The 20,519-nt window shown below is 36.7% G+C and overlaps 3 protein-coding genes across 3 annotated transcripts; 1 reads left to right on the top strand and 2 right to left on the bottom strand.

Annotated features, from left to right (window-relative positions):
* Positions 1-1,821: 1,821 nt before the first annotated feature.
* On the bottom strand, positions 1,822-6,625 carry LOC144434565 (inositol monophosphatase 1-like). Its single transcript, XM_078123034.1, has 8 exons — positions 6,497-6,625; positions 5,417-5,527; positions 4,956-5,089; positions 4,379-4,483; positions 3,874-4,028; positions 3,309-3,417; positions 2,609-2,760; positions 1,822-1,942 (listed from the first exon to the last, which is right to left on the bottom strand). The coding sequence occupies exons 2-8, from the start codon at positions 5,525-5,527 to the stop codon at positions 1,836-1,838; spliced, it is 873 nt and encodes a 290-aa protein (XP_077979160.1). The 5' UTR covers positions 6,497-6,625; the 3' UTR covers positions 1,822-1,835.
* Positions 6,626-7,258: 633 nt separating this feature from the next.
* Positions 7,259-14,239, bottom strand: LOC144434462 (inositol monophosphatase 1-like). Its single transcript, XM_078122913.1, has 8 exons — positions 14,130-14,239; positions 13,144-13,266; positions 12,238-12,371; positions 9,943-10,047; positions 9,193-9,347; positions 8,822-8,930; positions 8,218-8,369; positions 7,259-7,875 (listed from the first exon to the last, which is right to left on the bottom strand). Exons 2-8 carry the CDS (start codon positions 13,246-13,248, stop codon positions 7,769-7,771), a joined length of 867 nt encoding a protein of 288 aa, XP_077979039.1. The 5' UTR covers positions 13,249-13,266; positions 14,130-14,239; the 3' UTR covers positions 7,259-7,768.
* A 2,336-nt stretch (positions 14,240-16,575) lies between these two features.
* LOC144434499 (uncharacterized) lies at positions 16,576-19,206 on the top strand. The gene is made up of 2 exons (XM_078122959.1): positions 16,576-16,911; positions 18,714-19,206. The coding sequence occupies exons 1-2, from the start codon at positions 16,755-16,757 to the stop codon at positions 18,944-18,946; spliced, it is 390 nt and encodes a 129-aa protein (XP_077979085.1). The 5' UTR covers positions 16,576-16,754; the 3' UTR covers positions 18,947-19,206.
* The last annotated feature ends 1,313 nt before the right edge of the window (positions 19,207-20,519 follow it).

The raw sequence follows: 20,519 nt of genomic DNA, 5'->3' as shown, positions 1-20,519 counted from the left end.
AAGTAATACGTGTTTTCTGAATATATACTATACGCTTTAACAGGTGTCATGCTCCCGTCTGGCCTCCTCTGATGACGGAAGGCTAATGTAAATGGTGCATCATGGGATTAAACGTCCTCTCAGCTTTTAGTTCTCTTTGCAAAGTTTATACACAGGGAGCATTTAGCCAACTTTGATTTACTCTCAAGGAACTATAGAGGAATTTAACAGGTGAAGTCAGTGTACAGTTGTCTCACAACACAAACTGTTTTATTACTTTCGCACATTTTACCTCCCAGAAGGGGAAGGTAATGTAATGGTTTTGTCGGTGTCACTGTCTGTGTGTGTGCGTGTCTGTCTGTCTGCCTGTAGGTATGATATATAAAAAACTACTGCATCGATTCTAATGAACCATGCTACAAATATTCCATATGGTAATAATAAGAACTGGTTATATTTTGGTAAACATCCAATTAACATTATTTAGCCGTTTGCATAATAGATGGTTTTTAAGAAATTATGCATACTTTAAATTCAATATGACTTGGTACATACATTGACCTAACAACGCGCATATGACCTATAAAGTTTGTTGCTCTAGCTTCTAGCTTTAATGAGTTATTTTCATAATTAATGGTTTGCAGTAATTAATTATAAGCTATATCTAAAGAACGCATTCTTCAAATTGTGCAACATTTAGTACATACATCAACCATAACAAAACATACATGTTCTATAAAGCCTTTAGTTTTAATTAGTAATTTGCATAATTAATGATTTTCAGTATTTAAGCTATATCTGAAGAATGCATACTTCCTCTATAGTGGTCTGAGATACTTCAAATGCCACAACATTTGGTACATACATCAACTTTAATAAGCTCATGTGTACATTAAAGCCTGTTGGCTCAGTTTTTAGTTTTAACAAATAATTTGCACAATTAATGATATTTGGTAATTAAGAATGCAAAGCTTCAAATTTCATATAATTTGGTATATATGAGCCATAATAATGAGCACATGTCCTATAGTATTTGTTAATACAGCTTTTAAATGAGACATTGGGATAATAGAGAAAGGTTCACTAAGTAAACAAAGTAATTATCCGGAAATGTATCCCTTTGTTCAGAAGGTTTCCTTTGTTATATGCATCTGGAGTGAAGAGAGATAGACTGGATGTTAGTCAGTTAAGACATGACTTTGAAGAGAGAACGCACTTGTACTGACACCCCATTCAGGACTGCTGACTTGAAACACATTTACGTCTTCAACTACGTTAAATGGATTTATTGGTATAAAGTGTCAATGTTCATAGATTCTGGGGTTCCTCTTACTAGTGCTGAGTAATTAAGCCTGACTAAAATCAGTCTTAATAAAATATTTACCAAAATCTAATCAGTTCTTACCATTAGCATATGGAGGATGTGTAGCAAATTGTTTTTGAGATATGTCAACAGACGGACAAAGACGGACAGACGGACAGACAGACAGACAGACAGACAGACAGACAGACAGACAGACAGACAGACAGACAGACAGACAAAACCAATACTATATCTCACTTTGCTGGAGGTAAATATCACGTTAGTTGATAGGAGTATGTAATAGAAGACAGAAATATGCCCGACTGGACTTGTCGTTTTGAAGTATACTTTTACTCCATTTTTTTCAAGAGAAACAAAATATAATATTATTATGCCAACTATGAAATTAAAAAAATGAATCATACGCTCACGGAGGACATCTTATTAGTTTATTTGGCAACTGTTAAAACTGAATTTTCACAAAAATGTGATAATCTATATACTGAACGTTTTACAGTCTTTAAAAAACATGATGAAAAACTTGAATATCACACTAATCACGGGGTAGTTGAAGGTGTGTAAGTTTTTGACTTATGACGTCAGCAAGTTCCTGGGTGCCAGCTGTGAGAATACGACGTGACATTAAATCCAACGGTCCCCCTGAAATAAATATAAATGAGAATATTAGGAATACTACAAAGTTGAAAAAAAGCAACCAATTGTGCAGTTTTGTATAACGCTGTTAGGATATGTGTGTACTCAATTTAGGTCATGTTTCCAAAAGCAAATTTGAAGTTCAAATCTTAAAGTTAATGGTTAGACGCTAATGTGTAGATGAATAACCGCAAAGAAATTACAATTTAATGATCAAATATTAATGCCCAAGATTTAACCTAACCACATGAAACTCATATTTAGGTTTAGTACAATGTACAGAATATTAAACACTGGACTCTGTTAGTCTGTAATACGTGTAAGATAGCGCTCTATCAGTAACCACTTCACGTCTGAAATACATTACAACACAGTTAGTATAACCCTGCCTGCAGACTGGGTACCCCTGACATTGTGACTTGCCTACTATACATGAGACAATATCAGAATCGACTCTCGATTTACACCGCCTGCAAACTGCAGGACAATATCAGTATCAAGTCCTAACTTAAAACACCGTCTTCAAGCAGGAATACAACAGACGTGAATTCGAATTCGAAGGGGTAGCAGCTGGGTCTGTGTAGGCCTAATTAATTGGCACAGACACACTTTATTGTATCTTCTGTTGGATGGAATCTCGTTGAGAATGCAACAATATTCAATTTGTTTTACCTTCTGGATCGATTACTACACCACCAGCCTCCTGTATTATAAGTACAGCACCAGCCATATCCCAGCAATGGAGACCATATGCAAAGTCAGCATCAACAACGCCCTCTGCCACTGCACATAAATCTGATGCTACTGATCCTAGAGTTCGGATGCTAAACAAAATGTTTCATCCCATTACATAGTTGTAACAAGTCATAACAGTATTGCTTTATAAATTATGAATATGGAATGACAGGTGGTGCAGCTGAGATGAGACAGGTTTGGTTTCCTTAAACGGATTACTCATTATATGAATCATCCACTAAAAGATTGTATTACGTTCCGAATGAAGGGACTACTAAGTTGAAATACAACGTTAGCATTATATTGCAGAATTTTCAGTTACATACAACGATGTTTGACATTCACCCTAGGGTCTGAGTTTTGACAGGCTAAAGTCTGATCTAAAATTGTCGAAGAAAATTTATTCACGCACGCACACACGCACACGCACACACGCACACGCACACACACACACACACGCACGCACACACACACACACACACACACACACACACACACACACACACATAACTGCCCCTATCGTCACTGCATCTTCACCAAAATAATATATTTTCATAGATACACCCCAGCTTGGAAGGTAGTAAATCACAAACAAAAGGGTATTGAATAATGGTAGATATAATTATGTCCTGTTTACCCATGAACAGGTGCTTTGATCAAACTCTCCAAATTTTTCTGACTTGCTTCAATTTCTACTGGATCTCGAATTTGTGGGTGTTCTGCCACAATAAGAGCTTTCCGAAGATCTGAAAATGAGAAGGTTAGAGAGGAAAGATGGATTGAATTTACAAATGCCAAGCGAATTGCTGTTGTCAATTTAAATTTGTTATGTGTTTCTATAATGCTTTATGATTGTCGGTTTACGACACATACATGTTCGCCTCGGGGTCCCATGCTACGATTACCTAGACAGTAACTAGTGACGCCTTAGTTTTTCCGTTGAAAATTGTACAAAGTTTACTATAAAACACTTTTGCTCCAACTGAAATATGACATCATGCAAATTAAGATAAAATTCAACATCATCGTCAGAACTTGGAATGGGAAAGAGCTTTTCGAGTGATCATGACGTCACGCATCGTGTTGTCGACAAACAAAAAACATGCGGACATGCGCACTGGACTATCATTCAAATTTATCTAATATAAAGTCACAGAAATAAGCTATTTTTTCTACAGCTGTACAAAGTGTTTTGTACAAACCTTTCTGTCCTGAAACCTTCAGTTTCTTCTTATTACAAAATGCTCCTCCTCCTCGTCTAGCCATAAACATTTTGTCAAATATGGGTTGATAAACAATTCCTATTTCAGCTGTCTTGTTAATGTAAAGTGCAATGCATACTGCAATATAGGGGAATCTGGAAAAGAGATAATGTCCAGTCGAAACTTGAAATCATTATAATAGTTTATATACTCTTCATTCTTCTAAGGAAACCTATCAATCAAATACGTTGTAGACACACCTTTGTACTGAAGTCTATCATCAAAATAATTCAGACATTTCCAAGGTGACTTATATATACCTCTTTTGGTGTGATATTTTGTCAAATACAGTAACAATAGTAACAACACTGTGTGTTGTTTCATTTATAGACATGTCTTAAATACATCTTTAAACTGTAACATGCCTTGTAATCAGTTGATAACAAAGAAGACAGCACAAAAGAAAATTTATTTCTAGGTGTTGCTGAGACGATGAGAGACTTACCCATGTACAAAGTTTGTAGTACCATCAATAGGATCTATAATAAAGGTAGGGTTGTCTGTCAGTTCACACTGTTGGCCTACAACCACGGATTCTTCGGCTATAAAACTGTCCAAATAAAGGCATATGATTATTCAACATTATTTTTAGACTATTTACAGTAATGTGGGGTGGGGTGGGGGTAGATATACACATCAGTTATTTGTATTTGGCGTGGCTCTTCTGTTGAACTTTTATATTTTTGATTTGAATGCAAGTTGTCAACACTTCTAGCAAATTTAGACCATTTTGTCAGATCCTGGTTAGACACTGAAGGACAAATTATTTGTTTGAAACATGTCTGTTTCTCAATCGAAAGAGGAAGAAAAGAACTTTATGTGTATGTGTGTAAGAATTTAATGCACTTGAAGCTTTTCTTGCGTTTTATTTTTGATAGACCTCGTACCAACCAAAGATTGAATTTGTTTTTACTTTTGAGGTTTCTCAATTAAAACAAATTAACAATTTACTAAATATATGATATATTGGCGTACTTACTAGGTGGATATATCTCTATATCTGGATATTATCATTGACGTACCTGGTGTGTGGATATTTATCTCTAAGTCTCGATATTATCATTTCTTCCACCTTTTTATCAGTTTCCGTTACCAGATCTGTAGAACACCCCTTGTCTTCTATGGTTATATCTGAATCTAATGCTTTACGTACTACCTGTAAAATGGCAGTAAATCATCTTCCATCATATTACATTTTGGTATCACGCCACCTACGGCAATAGTTGAAAACTAAACCTAAATGTCAGTAAATCTTAGTTAAAACAGTTCATACAATGCAGACCAATACCTATGATCATGTTTTGATATATAATTGACCCCCCCCCCCCAGGTCAAGGTCAAAGTATGAAAACTCACACCCAATAAAATGAGGTAGTGGGAGTTTCTTTTTATGTATAACGCACATACAGAGTACCGATTGGATCTCTATACAGAGTGATTTCACTAATCTATAGTCATCGATGTGCAGTATACTAGTACGTACCTCCCCTGCTTCTCTAGCGATTCCCACCATAACATCAAAACATTCAGCTATATCCATATTTGTATCAACTCGAGCTTTCTTGCAAGGACCGCCATTTTCGAATTCAGCCATCTGAAATTGCAAAACGGATAGAAGCGACAAAAAGAGAGTGAAACTACTATTGAATGGTATATATCGTATGTGTCAGATTTAAAGTGGTGTTTATGAACGGTCTGCTTGTAATCTTATCAATGAAACATGTTTTTCAACTTAATGGCGAGGTTGTGATTTGTCAGTGAAACACGTGGGGTAACAATAATGGAGGCATGGTCGAATTAATAGGAAAAAAGCAATCACCCATTCGACTTAATTGCCAGCGTGTTCTGCAAAGACTGTGTAAACATCGGATGACCCATTCCAATTTCGAATTTCTGTTGTATTGTATGAATGGATGGATGAATGAAGATTGTTCTGTTTAGGTGACCTGAGATTTTGCAGTTCTTGAGTATTAGACAGCCATGTCCAAACAGAATGATTAATATACTGAACTGAAGTTGGTTACGTGAGTTATTGCGAGTCGGCAGTACGTGAGGTAGTATCCTAGCTGCAATGATTGTATCATTGGTTTTTTGATTTTCAGCTTTGTTTTTTTTAGCTTGATATTCGGAGTTAGCACTCAAAACCCAGAAAGCTCAGAAAAAATGGTAGACCTCCGACCACTATAGTGGTCTGAGGGTAGACCAATAAAGCAAGTATGCTCGTGACCCAAGAGCCCCGTGAGTTATATATATAGTTAAAAGGTGTTTGACCTTAGATAGAACATAGACCCTCCAGTGGGTGGAGGGTCTATGGGATAGAAGAAAGCTATCCAGTTTCCCGTATATCGGTGTTCTCCATTTTAACATTGAATGTATGCAGACAACGGTCCGGGGAATGACATGTACACGTATAGGGTACGAGAGGAAGTCCGAAAAGGACTTAGAAGTTGCACGTACTTCCTGTACTTGTACGCATATTTAGCTTCTACCCCTTTGTGTGAATGATAGTGGAAGGTAAACATAGCTAGTAATTGTGTTAATGTAATACTATAACTTCACTTGCCTCAATTTACAGACCGGTCGCACAATCAGAACATAGACTTTCCCTTGCAGCACGCTAGCGCTGTGAACATAGGTCAGCACATTTTTCACAATCACACCAATAGGGTCCATTCAGTCACTCTCCTCAGTCATTGTGACCTATATTTTACGCACATGCGCGAACGACTCACTAGTTGCTGGGTGACCATAAATTTTATGTCACCTTATTATTTATGTCAAATTGTTGTCATGTATAGCTACTGTTAATCTATTGCAAGTTAAGAACCAGGTGTAAACTGGATGCCTTCCGCATTTCTACGCAGTAAGGGAAAAATCGATATTTTCATTTGTTGTTCCTCCTACATGCATAATAACTTATAAGATTTCGAAATTCTGAGCTATCATACATTTCATGTTGTTAATTGGTAAATTTTTGCAAATGACTCATTAAAAAAAATGAAAGTCTGTATAGGAGACACGTTCTTTGTTATCCTTTAAATGCACATATCTAAGTATGTGCAAGATTGCGACATTGCCCAATTACCAGAATTCGTTAATAATGCAAATCACTCATTTAAAGCTAAGAACTATACCAACAAGCTTTCAATGACACGTGTGTTTTCTTATCATCAGTGCATGTGTCAAATTATATGGACTTTGAAACTTGCATTTTAAATACATGGTCTAATAACCGAAAGTTATAAATTATACAAATAACCTATCAAAAGGACGAACACATGACATGTAGATTTAACAAAAAGTATTTATTTCTTTAAATTCTCATATTGATGGGTTTATGTTTGTGCATCAGTATCTCGTTTAGATAGTACTTTCTCGGATAAACAAGTACTACTGTGGAAACCGATCTTCTAACTTATTAAGATAGACACACAATACAATTATTGTTGTTCAATGATTGTTATTTAGTCAGTGTGGTAGATTACACATGTGGGTGATAGCACAGACAGTTCTTAATTGTCTGTGGTGATAGTGATGCTTTGGTTACGAAGGTATAATCACCCTATAATAAGATAGGGCAAACACTGGAAGTACCCAAAAAATGTACACTGCAATGGAAGTCATGACAAACGCCACCCTGCAGTGAGTATAACTAAACCAACGTCCAGTCAATACCTTTAATATACATGTCATTTTCGTTTGTGTTTTTCTTAATTAACTGCAAGCTTGGTTTCCACCTATCAATCTAATCACATGATATATAAATTTAAACAATTACAAGTGGTACATCCATAAGATCACGTGGTAGATCAATCGAATCACGGGGTCAATCAATCTAATCACGTGGTAGTTGAAGGTGTATAAGCATAGCACGTATGGCGTCAGCAAGCTCCTGAGAACTGGCTGTGACAACACGACGGGACATCAAATCCAACGGACCGCCTGAAATAAATGAAAATAAATAAATAAATAAATATATATATATATATATATATATATATATATATATATATATATATATATATATATATATATATATATATATATATAAATGGAGAGATAGATATATATTAAGAAAGACAGACAGACAGACAGACAGACAGATAATAAATAAATAAATAAATAAATAAATAAATAAATAAATAAATAAATAAATAAATAAATAAATAAATAAATAAATAAATAAAGAGATAGGAATATTTTGAAATGTTGTGAGAGGTTCAAGAAATAGTATCAGTGACGTAGAGGAAGATTTTTGACGATATGTGTTTGTTATAGATGTACCTTCTGGATCTAAAACCACTCCACCAGCTTCCTGTATTATAAGTACAGCGCCCGCCATATCCCAACAATGGAGACCATATCCAAAGTATGAATCAGCAAGGCCTTCTGCCACTGCACATATGTCTGATGCCGCCGAACCCAAAGTTCTGATGCTAAGCAACATATATTGAATCATAAAAAAAGGTTATTTGTTTACACTAATTCAACCAGGCTAACTCAAGGATTGGTAGTTAAAGATTGTAAAGACTGAGAATAGATTATTAATGGCTAATAGTTTCATAGTACAATCGATGGCTTAGAGAGCAAGAAGATGTAATCCTGTGTACAAGGATTGAAGTTACATCTGCCTTGTTCTGAGCTGTCGCAACAGAACGGGATGGAGAGTAGTACAATAATAATTGATAGTTGTATATATAGTACAGCTCGGTGCTATTTAATGAATTTAACTGAACACATTTACATCAAATTTTGTCCAAGCATTTTTTCTCCCCTTTGGAGCATTTGATAGTCAATTTTTGTTTTGAAGGGGGTAACATGTCAGGTGGGTGCTGGCAAAACTCGTGAATTTGAAGAGGATAACTAATAACATTAAAACGCTATTTACCCATGAATATGGGCTCTTATCAATCTCTCTTTGTTCTTCTGACTTGTTTCCACTTCTATTGGGTTTCGAACTTGTGGATATTCTGAAAATATCAGAGCTTTCTTGATATCTGAAAATGAAATCACCTATGATAATAAACACAAAGATTGCGAAGGTGTCATGGATAAATATATAATATGTGTTCTACTATGTCTCGCTGACAATCAAGTGGTCGTAAGAATTATAACCTAAGCCATTTTTGTGATGTGCTACTTCTTTTCTCATCAGTGTCCACAGTATAATTCCAGCATATGTGGTGAATTAAAAAAAAAACATGTATAACGACATAAAGCAATCATATATCAGGTGATAGTGCTTTACGCCAAGCATACCTTTCTGTCCTGAAACCTTCAGTTTCTTCTTATTACAAAATGCTCCTCCTCCTCGTCTCGCCATAAACATTTTGTCAAATATGGGTTGATAAACAATTCCTATTTCAGCTGTCTTGTTAATGTAAAGTGCAATGCATACTGCAATATAGGGGAATCTGGAACAAAAGTATAGTAAACAGTCACTTATATTGGGTAACTTGAGCGCGCGCGCGCACACACACACATATGAGCGCGCGTACCTACATACATAGTTACATACATACATACATACATACATACATACATACATACATACATACATACATACATACATACATACAGTACACAATCCCTTTACTGCACCACATAAATATACAACAGTATACTAGAAGTAGTAGGTCTAGAATTTCGTGATTGAAACATCAATCACATCATAAAAATTGCTGATATAACAATATTCAAGACATCACAGCTGCCATTTGTTTCTGAATAAATAAATCCTTGGGCAAGATTTGAAACACGATTGTGCCTCAGTCAACCCAGCTGTATAATTGGGGACCTGGTAGGATAGATGTTGCAATGTGAATGTTTTGATCAAAATGTGCTTACTTGGGTTGCAATGGATTGTATGCTCCCTAGGGAGTTGATGGAGTATATTGAATCACTGTGTCGCTATAGATCCGTAGCAGAGGTAATAATTACTGGCAACTGTAGCTATCCGGGGGACATGCACATTATATAAAATACATTTTTATTATTACTTGAACTTACCCATGTACAAAGTTTGTAGTACCGTCGATAGGATCTATAATAAATGTAGGGTTATCTGTCAGTTCACTCTGTTGGCCTACAACCACGGATTCTTCACCTATAAAACTACAAAAGTAAAAGGTAATATAAAGAATGTAATGCTATTCTCTGTTCCAATATCCATGGCAACCAATTCACTGTAAACACCGTGACCGTTCGTGAATACATATAAACGAGGATCTTTGTCCATTTCAAGACACTTCGTGTCTACCACGGCTAGTCAGAAAAATAACGATAAAACAGTTTGATTGATACATACCAAAAGTAATAATTAGCTGCAATCAATCATCCTTGAGTATGTATTACCCCTCAGTTGTCAAAGGTAATGACAATTTATTGACGTACTTGCTGTGTGGACATTTATCTCTAAGTCTGGATATTATCATTGACGTACCTACTGTGTGGATATTTATCTCTAAGTCTAGATATTATCATTGACGTACCTGCTGTGTGGATATTTATCTCTAAGTCTAGATATTATCATTGGCGTACCTGCTGTGTGGATATTTATCTCTAAGTCTAGATATAATCAATGACGTACCTGCTGTGTGGATATTTATCTCTAAGTCTAGATATAATCAATGACGTACCTGCTGTGTGGATATTTATCTCTAAGTCTGGATATTATCATTGACGTACCTGGTGTGTGGATATTTATCTCTAAGTCTAGATATTATCATTGACGCACCTGTTGTGTGGATATTTATCTCTTAGTCTGGATATTATCATTGACGTACCTGGTGTGTGGATATTTATCTCTAAGTCTAGATATTATCATTGACGTACCTGGTGTGTGGATATTTATCTCTTAGTCTAGATATTATCATTGACGTACCTGGTGTGTGGATATTTATCTCTAAGTCTAGATATTATCATTGACGTACCTGGTGTGTGGATATTTATCTCTAAGTCTAGATATTATCATTGACGTACCTGGTGTGTGGATATTTATCTCTTAGTCTAGATATTATCATTGACGTACCTGGTGTGTGGATATTTATCTCTAAGTCTAGATATTATCATTGACGTACCTGGTGTGTGGATATTTATCTCTTAGTCTAGATATTATCATTGACGTACCTGGTGTGTGGATATTTATCTCTAAGTCTGGATATTATCATTGACGTACCTGGTGTGTGGATATTTATCTCTAAGTCTAGATATTATCATTGACGTACCTGCTGTGTGGATATTTATCTCTAAGTCTAGATATTATCATTGACGTACCTGGTGTGTGGATATTTATCTCTAAGTCTAGATATTATCATTGACGTACCTGGTGTGTGGATATTTATCTCTTAGTCTAGATATTATCATTGACGTACCTGGTGTGTGGATATTTATCTCTAAGTCTAGATATTATCATTGACGTACCTGCTGTGTGGATATTTATCTCTTAGTCTAGATATTATCATTGACGTACCTGGTGTGTGGATATTTATCTCTTAGTCTAGATATTATCATTGACGTACCTGGTGTGTGGATATTTATCTCTAAGTCTAGATATTATCATTGACGTACCTGGTGTGTGGATATTTATCTCTTAGTCTAGATATTATCATTGACGTACCTGCTGTGTGGATATTTATCTCTAAGTCTAGATATTATCATTGACGTACCTGGTGTGTGGATATTTATCTCTAAGTCTAGATATTATCATTGACGTACCTGCTGTGTGGATATTTATCTCTAAGTCTAGATATTATCATTGACGTACCTGGTGTGTGGATATTTATCTCTAAGTCTAGATATTATCATTGACGTACCTGGTGTGTGGATATTTATCTCTTAGTCTGGATATTATCATTGACGTACCTGCTGTGTGGATATTTATATCTTAGTCTAGATATTATCATTGACGTACCTGCTGTGTGGATATTTATCTCTAAGTCTGGATATTATCATTGACGTACCTACTGTGTGGATATTTATCTCTAAGTCTAGATATTATCATTGACGTACCTGGTGTGTGGATATTTATCTCTAAGTCTGGATATTATCATTGACGTACCTGCTGTGTGGATATTTATCTCTTAGTCTAGATATTACCATTGACGTACCTGCTGTGTGGATATTTATCTCTTAGTCTGGATATTATCATTCACGTACCTGCTGTGTGGATATTTATCTCTAAGTCTAGATATTATCATTGACGTACCTGCTGTGTGGATATTTATCTCTAAGTCTAGATATTATCATTGACGTACCTGCTGTGTGGATATTTATATCTTAGTCTGGATATTATCAATGACGTACCTGCTGTGTGGATATTTATCTTTAAGTCTCGATATTATCATTTCTTCCACCTTTTTATCAGTTTCCGTTACTATATCTGTAGAACATCCTTTATCTTCTATGGTTATATCTGAATCTAATGCTTTACGTACTATCTGTAAAACGATAATTTATAGTGTTAAAGTAAATATACCATGATGCAATACTTTGTGATTAACCCAGACATTTCAAACTCAATAGGCGGTTCACTACAATCAACAATATGGAGTGAGGCAACTGTCACAGTCGTTACTTTGTTTATTTATAACTAAAATTTGTCTATGTTTACAGAGTACACACTACGCTGTGTAGTAATTCTTTCAGCATATTTTAAAATGTCTTATTTTTTTATAAGCGGAGTTCTGAAGGTGGAATATCATAATCTTGCAAAAATCCTTGCCATAAAATTATAGCAATACGTCAGCATAACCATAAACATCGACCAATTACGTTACAAGACAAACTAAGACAAGACAAGACAACTCAACACAACGCAACACAATTTACGCAACGCAACGCAACGCACAACACGACACACCACCACCACCACCACCACCACCACCACCACCACCACCACCACCACCACCACCACCACCAACAACAACAACAACAACAACAACAACAACAACAACAACAACAAGAACAAGAACAAAAATAGGACAATTACAATGAGAATATAGATACTGCATATCAAGTACACTGTACAATGTTATAACGTTCTCTTCTTTCAAGCAGTATTAGTTAGGGCTTCTACGGCGGCGCGGAAGTTGGTGGTAGGTATTGTGTTAGGATTGTACTAAAAATTATAAAGCTGTAGATGTGAAAATATTGCTTCTTCTACCAGGATACACTACACTAGTCTATAAAAATAACTGGTCATCTCAATACCTCTCCTGCTTCTCTAGCAATTGCAACCATGACATCAAAACATTCATCTATGTCCACATGTCCTTCAACTGGAGCTTTCTTGGGGGGTTTGTCGTTTTCAGCCATTGCCTTTGCTGACCTTTACTGTGGATTTGGAATAAAAAGGAGGGAGATCAATGTGACTGCAAAGAGACGAATGTGTAACGTAGTTGTTTTTGTATTGAAAATAATCAAAGTGTGCAAAGGAGACAGACAAATACAGGCAGGCAGGCAGACAGGCAGACAGACAGACAGACAGACAGACAGACAGACAGACAGACAGACAGACAGACAGACAGACAGACAGACAGACAGAGAAATTATTATTATTATTATTATTCTTTATTTCAGGCCAGCAGTCCATACAAATAAAAAGAAAAGAAAGATAAAACACTAAAATGTAACACTGAAGTGAAAACCAACCAAAAATTAAAGTGTAAGTTATAGAAAGACACAGACATTTTATCAGTAATTCAAGTCGGTTACAAGACTGTGTAATAGTACTTGATCACAGCCCACGAGTGACTAGACTGTTGTTTATAAGTTTGCACACCAGACATTAGACTGTAAGAAGATGTACGGTCGTGACGTTTCGCCCTCACCGGCCTCCTCTCACATCTTAGTATGTGCATGGCCTATCGGATTGTGGACTCGACTGGACCTGCGTACGTGGAATTGCATGACCACGGTACATGACCTCAAATTGACCCCTCTGGATAATCGTAGTCGTTGCCACTTCCATATTATCGAATTGAGTTGTTGTTATTTTTCTTTTAGTTTGTTACCACTAAATGTGCAGTCATGATTCACAACACACAAGCAGGAAGCAGGGGATGATACGAGCTGATATTGGCTCTGTACGTTACATGTATACGCTATATGCACCTATTAAACTGCGTTGTATGGAATAGCTACATAGGTCGTAACTGTATTTAATTTACAAAATTAAAACGTATACTGTCACTTGCCTCAGATTTGTCCTGGCATGCACACTCAACTTGTACTGTCAATATCGGGTTTTAGCATACATATGCACTAGGTCCAAGTTCCCCTTCCCTGTGTACGCTGCTGTGGAGGATTGCCAGTATGCACATGCGCGGAAACGTTCATGTCACATTTATTTTACACACAACAAACGTTTAGTTCACAGTTGTTGTCATAAGTGTCGTTGTCACTTTTCAGTTCAGATAGACATTTCACTTCTGTTGGGGGACAAGTGTTGACACTGTTACTTATTGTACTAGAATATAAAATATGTAGGCTGTTCATATATAAATATATAATATTTCAGCTAGCTCTGGATGTATAAGGCTTACGGTGCGGGGTTTCGACACGTCTTCTCTCCGAGATAATGTGATGGAGCATAGGGGCGTGTAATATTTCATAGATTGTTGTTTTCCAGGTCTACAGACTAAATATAACAACCTCTTGACTATATATTCCTACCTGTATTTAAAGGAATATTTCTACTAGTATAGATATTGATACATTTGTAGCAGTAGGATTCGTACGATAGTTTCCTAAGAAAACGGCAATCCTTGGCGGCAATCTAAGCAATAATACGTGCCCCTGTGTGATGGAATCATTCTCGCAAACCAGAGTTCTTATTTCTACCAATACATTTCGAAATACAGTGGGAGGCTCGTTAAGAACGTTGCCGTAAAACAGGATGTGGTTTGCGACGATGGATGGAGATATTGTCCTCGGTCTTGAGCTTGTCAGTTGTATGCTCATTGCATTGGGAGTCTTGGCCTTAGCTCAGCCAAACTCAGTCGATGGTAATAATAGTGGGAAATAACAAGTGCCTTTAAATACATGGTGGGGTATTACTAAGACAATTTCTCTGTCTCTAGTGTGATTCGAACCCAGGACGTCCTAATTAGTAATATTGAGCTCTAACAACTATACACCATATGAGGCGGTGTTAAAAACAATTAATAGTCGAACCGGGGGGGGGGGGGAGTTGTCATATTTCAACAGATTAGGGGAAGGGTCACATTTTATGCCACATACCAGGCTTGATTTCCCCCGGCCCTCCCCCATGTAATTTCTGAAGATTCCCTTACTGTTATGATGCTTATTCAGTAATCAGTATTTTTCTATGTTTGATTTTCAATAAAATGACTGAAACTCTACTAAACCTATGTTGTGTATTTTGTGTCAACACAGCACAGCACAACACAGCACAGCACAGCACAATACAATACAACAACAACAACAACAACAACAACAACAACAACAACAAGTTAGTAGGTCCTATCAGTATTGTCTTTGGAACCATTATTACGCTCTCCCTCCTAAAAGAACACTTTTTTCTTTTCTTTTTTAATAAATCTCAGAAAGTCAATAAAACTGTGTGTATTTTTAATTGTGAATCAAACCTTGCTAGAAAATTTGGTATCATCATATTTCTGTAGTCTTCACAACGAATATCATAAATGATAAATGTAAATTATGGGTGATATTTCAGTAACTGGATATGAAGATACATGCCAGGATTCCAGTTCGCCATTTATCAAAATGTGGAAAGGAACTTGTCTTAGCTCTTACACTCTTATTTCATTCATATCAAGGTCCAGCCGAAGGACAGACTGTAAATTAAAAAACAGACATCTCGGAAAACGCACGATTACATTTGTGACTAGTTTACATCATTCGGCATGGAATCTGTCATCTTCTAAACCCAAAGCATATTTTCCTGCTGACGTAAAGAAAAATGGTATTGCATCGATGCCGTAAAAAGGTCTGTAGTTTTTACGACGATAGGAAGCCACTGTTTTCAAGCATAAATCTCTAACTCTTTCATCACGCATTTGCTTATATCTAACCCCTCCCCTCCATATATCCTTTGAAATTAACGTGAAGAACGCATCTGCATTCACCATAATTACATAATTATCTTTACGTGTAATAAGTTAAGAGTTGATGGATTTTGGAATATTGTTTTTGAAGCCCCATCCAATTCGGGCAAGATATTTAACCCATCACTTTATTGAAAACGTTCTTTTTTTAAATTGTAATTTCACAACAACAAATGCACCATCTGTATCTAATTGGTAAAATAATGCAATGAAATAACCTCCAACGGACTATTTGGTTGAGAAATACTTTACTTTCTGTATCATTTACAGTGGGTTCGTTCAGTTGGTAATACGTAAAATTATGTTGATTCCGGTGATTATTATCTGTCCTTCAAAATTGGTCCAGAAATTGTCTAACAAAAGTTATTATCCGACATCAATCGTCTGTTTGACATTTAAGTTAATGGCGACAGTCAATTAGCCTGAAATTGTGCCAAGAAAAATAAATCAACAGGAAAAGAGCAAAACCCAACTGGCAAGTAACAGAGCTAGAGATACTGACCACCGTTCATTGACATTATATAGCGCCCTCACACAGCGACAACAGTTCCAGTGGAAATTAGATCTCGATTCGTCTATCCCAACATCCCGTAAGGAATGATGGACCGTGACAACATAAATCATTGATAGAGACTATAAATAAGGCAGTCGCAGGATACACACTCCAAGCTTAGCACAGACCTCTCATATCGCCCGAAGTCAATATCACCATCGTCGCACAATCTCCGCACCATGTCTGACGCTGCATTGAAAACCGCCCTCGAAGAATGGCTGAAGAAATTTGAACAATACTTCGTGGCTGGAGACACCAAAACTTTGGCAGAGACCCTGTTCACTGCCGAGTCAACGATGTTAGCTCCGGGTTTTGAAGTCCAACATGGTAGACCAGGTATGTGTATAAGTTACATATAGTATGTTTTTTTTAATGAAAAATTGAAACGTACCTCGCTCAATCGCACGACCGATTTTAGCACAGGCCCAGGAAATTCAGATACAGTAAAAATCATTTTCTAAGTTCCACCGAGTTTCAATGTATGCATAGGGAAAATGGGTGGGTATAGTATATTGTACGTGATGCCAGGGGTACACACAGGGAAATACATGTATATAACACCGCATGAATAAGCCTATAGTAAGTCATTTAACCTGCAAGTACGTATACTCCAGACAAAATAGCACAGATGGAAATCGATGGCTGGATAAAAATTATTATTGAATTTCACAAATTACCGCACGTCTAATTTTAAATTTCATTTACTCAATCTTAGTGTGTACATAATATGTAAAGCTCGTCTACGATAATTAAATATTGAAATATTTAATGGGATGTCCAGACGAATATATCGCTATTATCACGAAGACAAGAATTCCCATATGTCAATGGTATTATTATATAACCCACTGTCTGGCCGTCGTATTTCCATTACCTATAAAAGATAATTGGTTTTTCCCTCAAATTTAATCTTCGGCTTTTATCGCCAGTCAAACCACGACCTTTTTAAGAGGGACTACAGTGTGTAAAAGGGGAGGGGTTAACGACAAGGGTACATACATAAGCGGTGAGTAATGTTTCTCAGCGAAAATAAAATAATGCCGCTAAAGTACGTGTGTCGTGAATGAAACGTTACATTGCGATGTTAACGCCTATTGTAGGACACGTGATGTAATGCAATATCGCTGTCTTCTGAGTGTGAAAATAATACAACTTTTTTAACGGAAGGTTGCAAAATGTGATAATATAAATGTGTAATAATAATACACATATCACTGTCTACAATAAAAAAGTTAAAAATAATAAAATCACCGATGATATCGTAATGGTAAAATAATCATATATACACGTGGTCAAATAAAAGAGAGAGAAAAGGAAATAGGTACTTTAAAAAATATTTTTGAAAAGTTGAATACGTTGTCTGGGATCGAATGTGTCGTTAATATATTATCGAAACTGTTAGATTGTTTGACGGCATGCCCCTTTGACAAAGTCGTTTGACGTGATGGTAACCAAAACCAACCAAATAAATAACGAAAGCGATCTTATCGACGTGACGCTTTCGGTGATTTACGGCAAACTGCTAAAAACTCATATAACACAGGTCACCCTGTGTGACCACTCATCACTATCCGATGAATATCAAATTCCACAACCGTGGCGTACTGTCTCGCGTAGGTTATTTATATATTTGCGAACAGAACCCAAATATTTATATGGACAAAAGGGGTATTGATGTGTATGGGGTGACTATAGCAATGCTTGGCAAGCGGGTTGATTCGTTTTGAAAAACGATAGGTTACGTTAGTTTTGCAAAAAAGAGTGCCTTGTGTGTTAAATACTAGACTTGGATGCATACGGTATGTTACTCTCTCCTACACTCTTTGAACGAGTAAAGCGGTGTCATTGATCCAGCGAGGACAGGCTACAAATGGTGTGGTATACGGATGTATGCCCAAGACTGGGCCCCATCACTCGTCATTGTTCCGAGTTCACTCCACTTGTCACGTCTGCATAGTTCAGTTTAACCACAGCATGACCCACATACTGCCTAATTTCCTGACTTGTCAGGTCTGAATGAGTAGATGTCATTTACAATCAAGTTAAAATGTTTGAAACAGGCATTGTTAATTCAGAAAAAAAAATTAGCCAGAACACTATCATTAATCTTAATTACAAATGATTGGACTCTTCTGTAGGTGTGGCTGGCGTATTGTCAGAAATGAAGAATGCTGGTGTTCACAACATGCAATTTACAATCCACGACTTTGGCAGCAGCACTGGGGGTGATATGGTCTACCAACGTACAGCATACACAATGGTGAAGGAAGACGGGTCTACCATAGAAGTCGGCAAATATTTGGCAATATTGAAGAAAATCGACGGCGCTTACTTCTACCACAGTGTCTGTTTTAATAAAGATTCCAAGTGAATTAGTGCTCAATAGTAGCCTAGCCACAATCACTACGCAGTGAAAAATAGACTGAGTGTCCTGAAATGAACTATTTGCGTCATTGATGTGTCACGTGACCACATATGCATGTCCTATAGTAGCCAGATTTGTTCTCGGTATAGAAAATAGCGTGTTTTAATATAACTGTACGTTAGGAATTTATTAATCAACTTTCACGATATTGTATTTAAAATATTGTAGATTTCTCCGTGAATCGCAATAAAACTTCATCATTCATTCCAATGGAAATACATGCCGTTATATGTATGTATGTATGTATGTATGTATGTATGTATGTATGTATGTATGTATGTATGTATGTATGTATGTATGTGTGTGTGTGTGTGTGTGTGTGTGTGTGTATGTATGTATGTATGTATGTATGTATGTATGTATGTATGTATGTATGTATGTATGTATGTATATGTGTGTGTGTGTGTGCGTGCGTGCGCGCGCCGCGCGCCTGCATGCATGTCTGTCTGTCTGTCTGTCTGTGTCTATTTGGTCTAGATACAAGATGCTACGCAATGAGTGGTAGAGCAAACATTTGGCTGGTCTAGATATTAAGGTACTATGAAACTATGTGAAAGGCAAGACTTGTACGGAATGGTTAGTTCTAGGATAGGTCTCGAGAGAATGCAGTAATTTGCTCATGAAGTAAATTAGAGTTGGAAAAATTCCAAACACGGAAAGCCATGTGTCATTTTTTTGACAGCATCAGGCCTTGACGCGAAATCCGGTTTATGACTAAGATGACCTGTGACAATAACACATTAACCTTGACTCTTTGTCCGTCATTAGAAGCAGTTGAAATGTACATTGTAACTGGTGAAAACATCTCTATATCTTTAACAACATTTGCTGTTTTATTGGCATCTTTTTTAGTCGTCTGTATTTGCTTCAAGGTGTGTATACACCCTGGGAATTAGATCCCCTGTGTTCAATATTTTGTGGAACATAATAAGTGCACCAGATGCAATTTACCAACGTAAACGAAGAACGGCAAACTGCATCCGTATATTCAATGGAAGTTATTTACATCTTTGATTTTTTACCCATGTGAATGTTTTGTGTATATTCAATACGAAATTACGATGTAGGCACAACTACTTACACTCACATAATCACCATGGAAATTGCCTAATACCCTTGGTGTCTAGCGTATCAGGAATGAGTTTAACGTAACGTGATTAATGGTATGGTAATTAGTTCTGTATATACAATGGGGAGAGAGAGAGAGAGAGAGAGAGAGAGAGAGAGAGAGAGAGAGAGAGAGTGAGAGAGAGAGAGAGAGAGAGAGAGAGAGAGAGAGAGAGAGAGAGAGAGAGAGACAGAGAGAGAGAGACAGAGAGAGAGAGAGACAGACAGACAGACAGACAGAGAGAGACAGAGAGAGAGAGAGACAGACAGAGAGAGACAGAGAGACAGAGAGAGAGACAGAGACAGACAGACAGACAGACAGACAGATTTAGAGACAGACGGACAGAGACAAAGACAGAGACAGACAGACAGACAGACAGACAGACATAGACAGACAGACAGACAGACAGAC

This window comes from Glandiceps talaboti, chromosome 4, assembly GCF_964340395.1.
Source record: "Glandiceps talaboti chromosome 4, keGlaTala1.1, whole genome shotgun sequence".
NCBI classification, from domain to species: Eukaryota; Metazoa; Hemichordata; class Enteropneusta; family Spengelidae; genus Glandiceps; species Glandiceps talaboti.
The sequence above is the reverse complement of the archived record's forward strand: the minus strand, read 5'-3'. Positions and strand labels throughout refer to the sequence as shown.

Coding starts and splice junctions, on each gene's coding strand:
- LOC144434565 (XM_078123034.1), bottom strand. CDS start 5,527: ATGGCTGAATTCGAAAATGGCGGTCCTTGCAAGAAAGCTCGAGTTGAT. Junction 5,090..5,416: donor TCGCTAGAGAAGCAGGGGAG/GTACGTACTAGT, acceptor GCCATTTTACAG/GTAGTACGTAAAGCATTAGA. Junction 3,418..3,873: donor GAAGGTTTCAGGACAGAAAG/GTTTGTACAAAA, acceptor TCTCATTTTCAG/ATCTTCGGAAAGCTCTTATT.
- LOC144434462 (XM_078122913.1), bottom strand. CDS start 13,248: ATGGCTGAAAACGACAAACCCCCCAAGAAAGCTCCAGTTGAAGGACAT. Junction 10,048..12,237: donor GATAAATATCCACACAGCAG/GTACGTCATTGA, acceptor TTACTTTTGTAG/TTTTATAGGTGAAGAATCCG. Junction 8,370..8,821: donor ATAAGAGCCCATATTCATGG/GTAAATAGCGTT, acceptor TATGTTGCTTAG/CATCAGAACTTTGGGTTCGG.
- LOC144434499 (XM_078122959.1), top strand. CDS start 16,755: ATGTCTGACGCTGCATTGAAAACCGCCCTCGAAGAATGGCTGAAGAAA. Junction 16,912..18,713: donor AGTCCAACATGGTAGACCAG/GTATGTGTATAA, acceptor ACTCTTCTGTAG/GTGTGGCTGGCGTATTGTCA.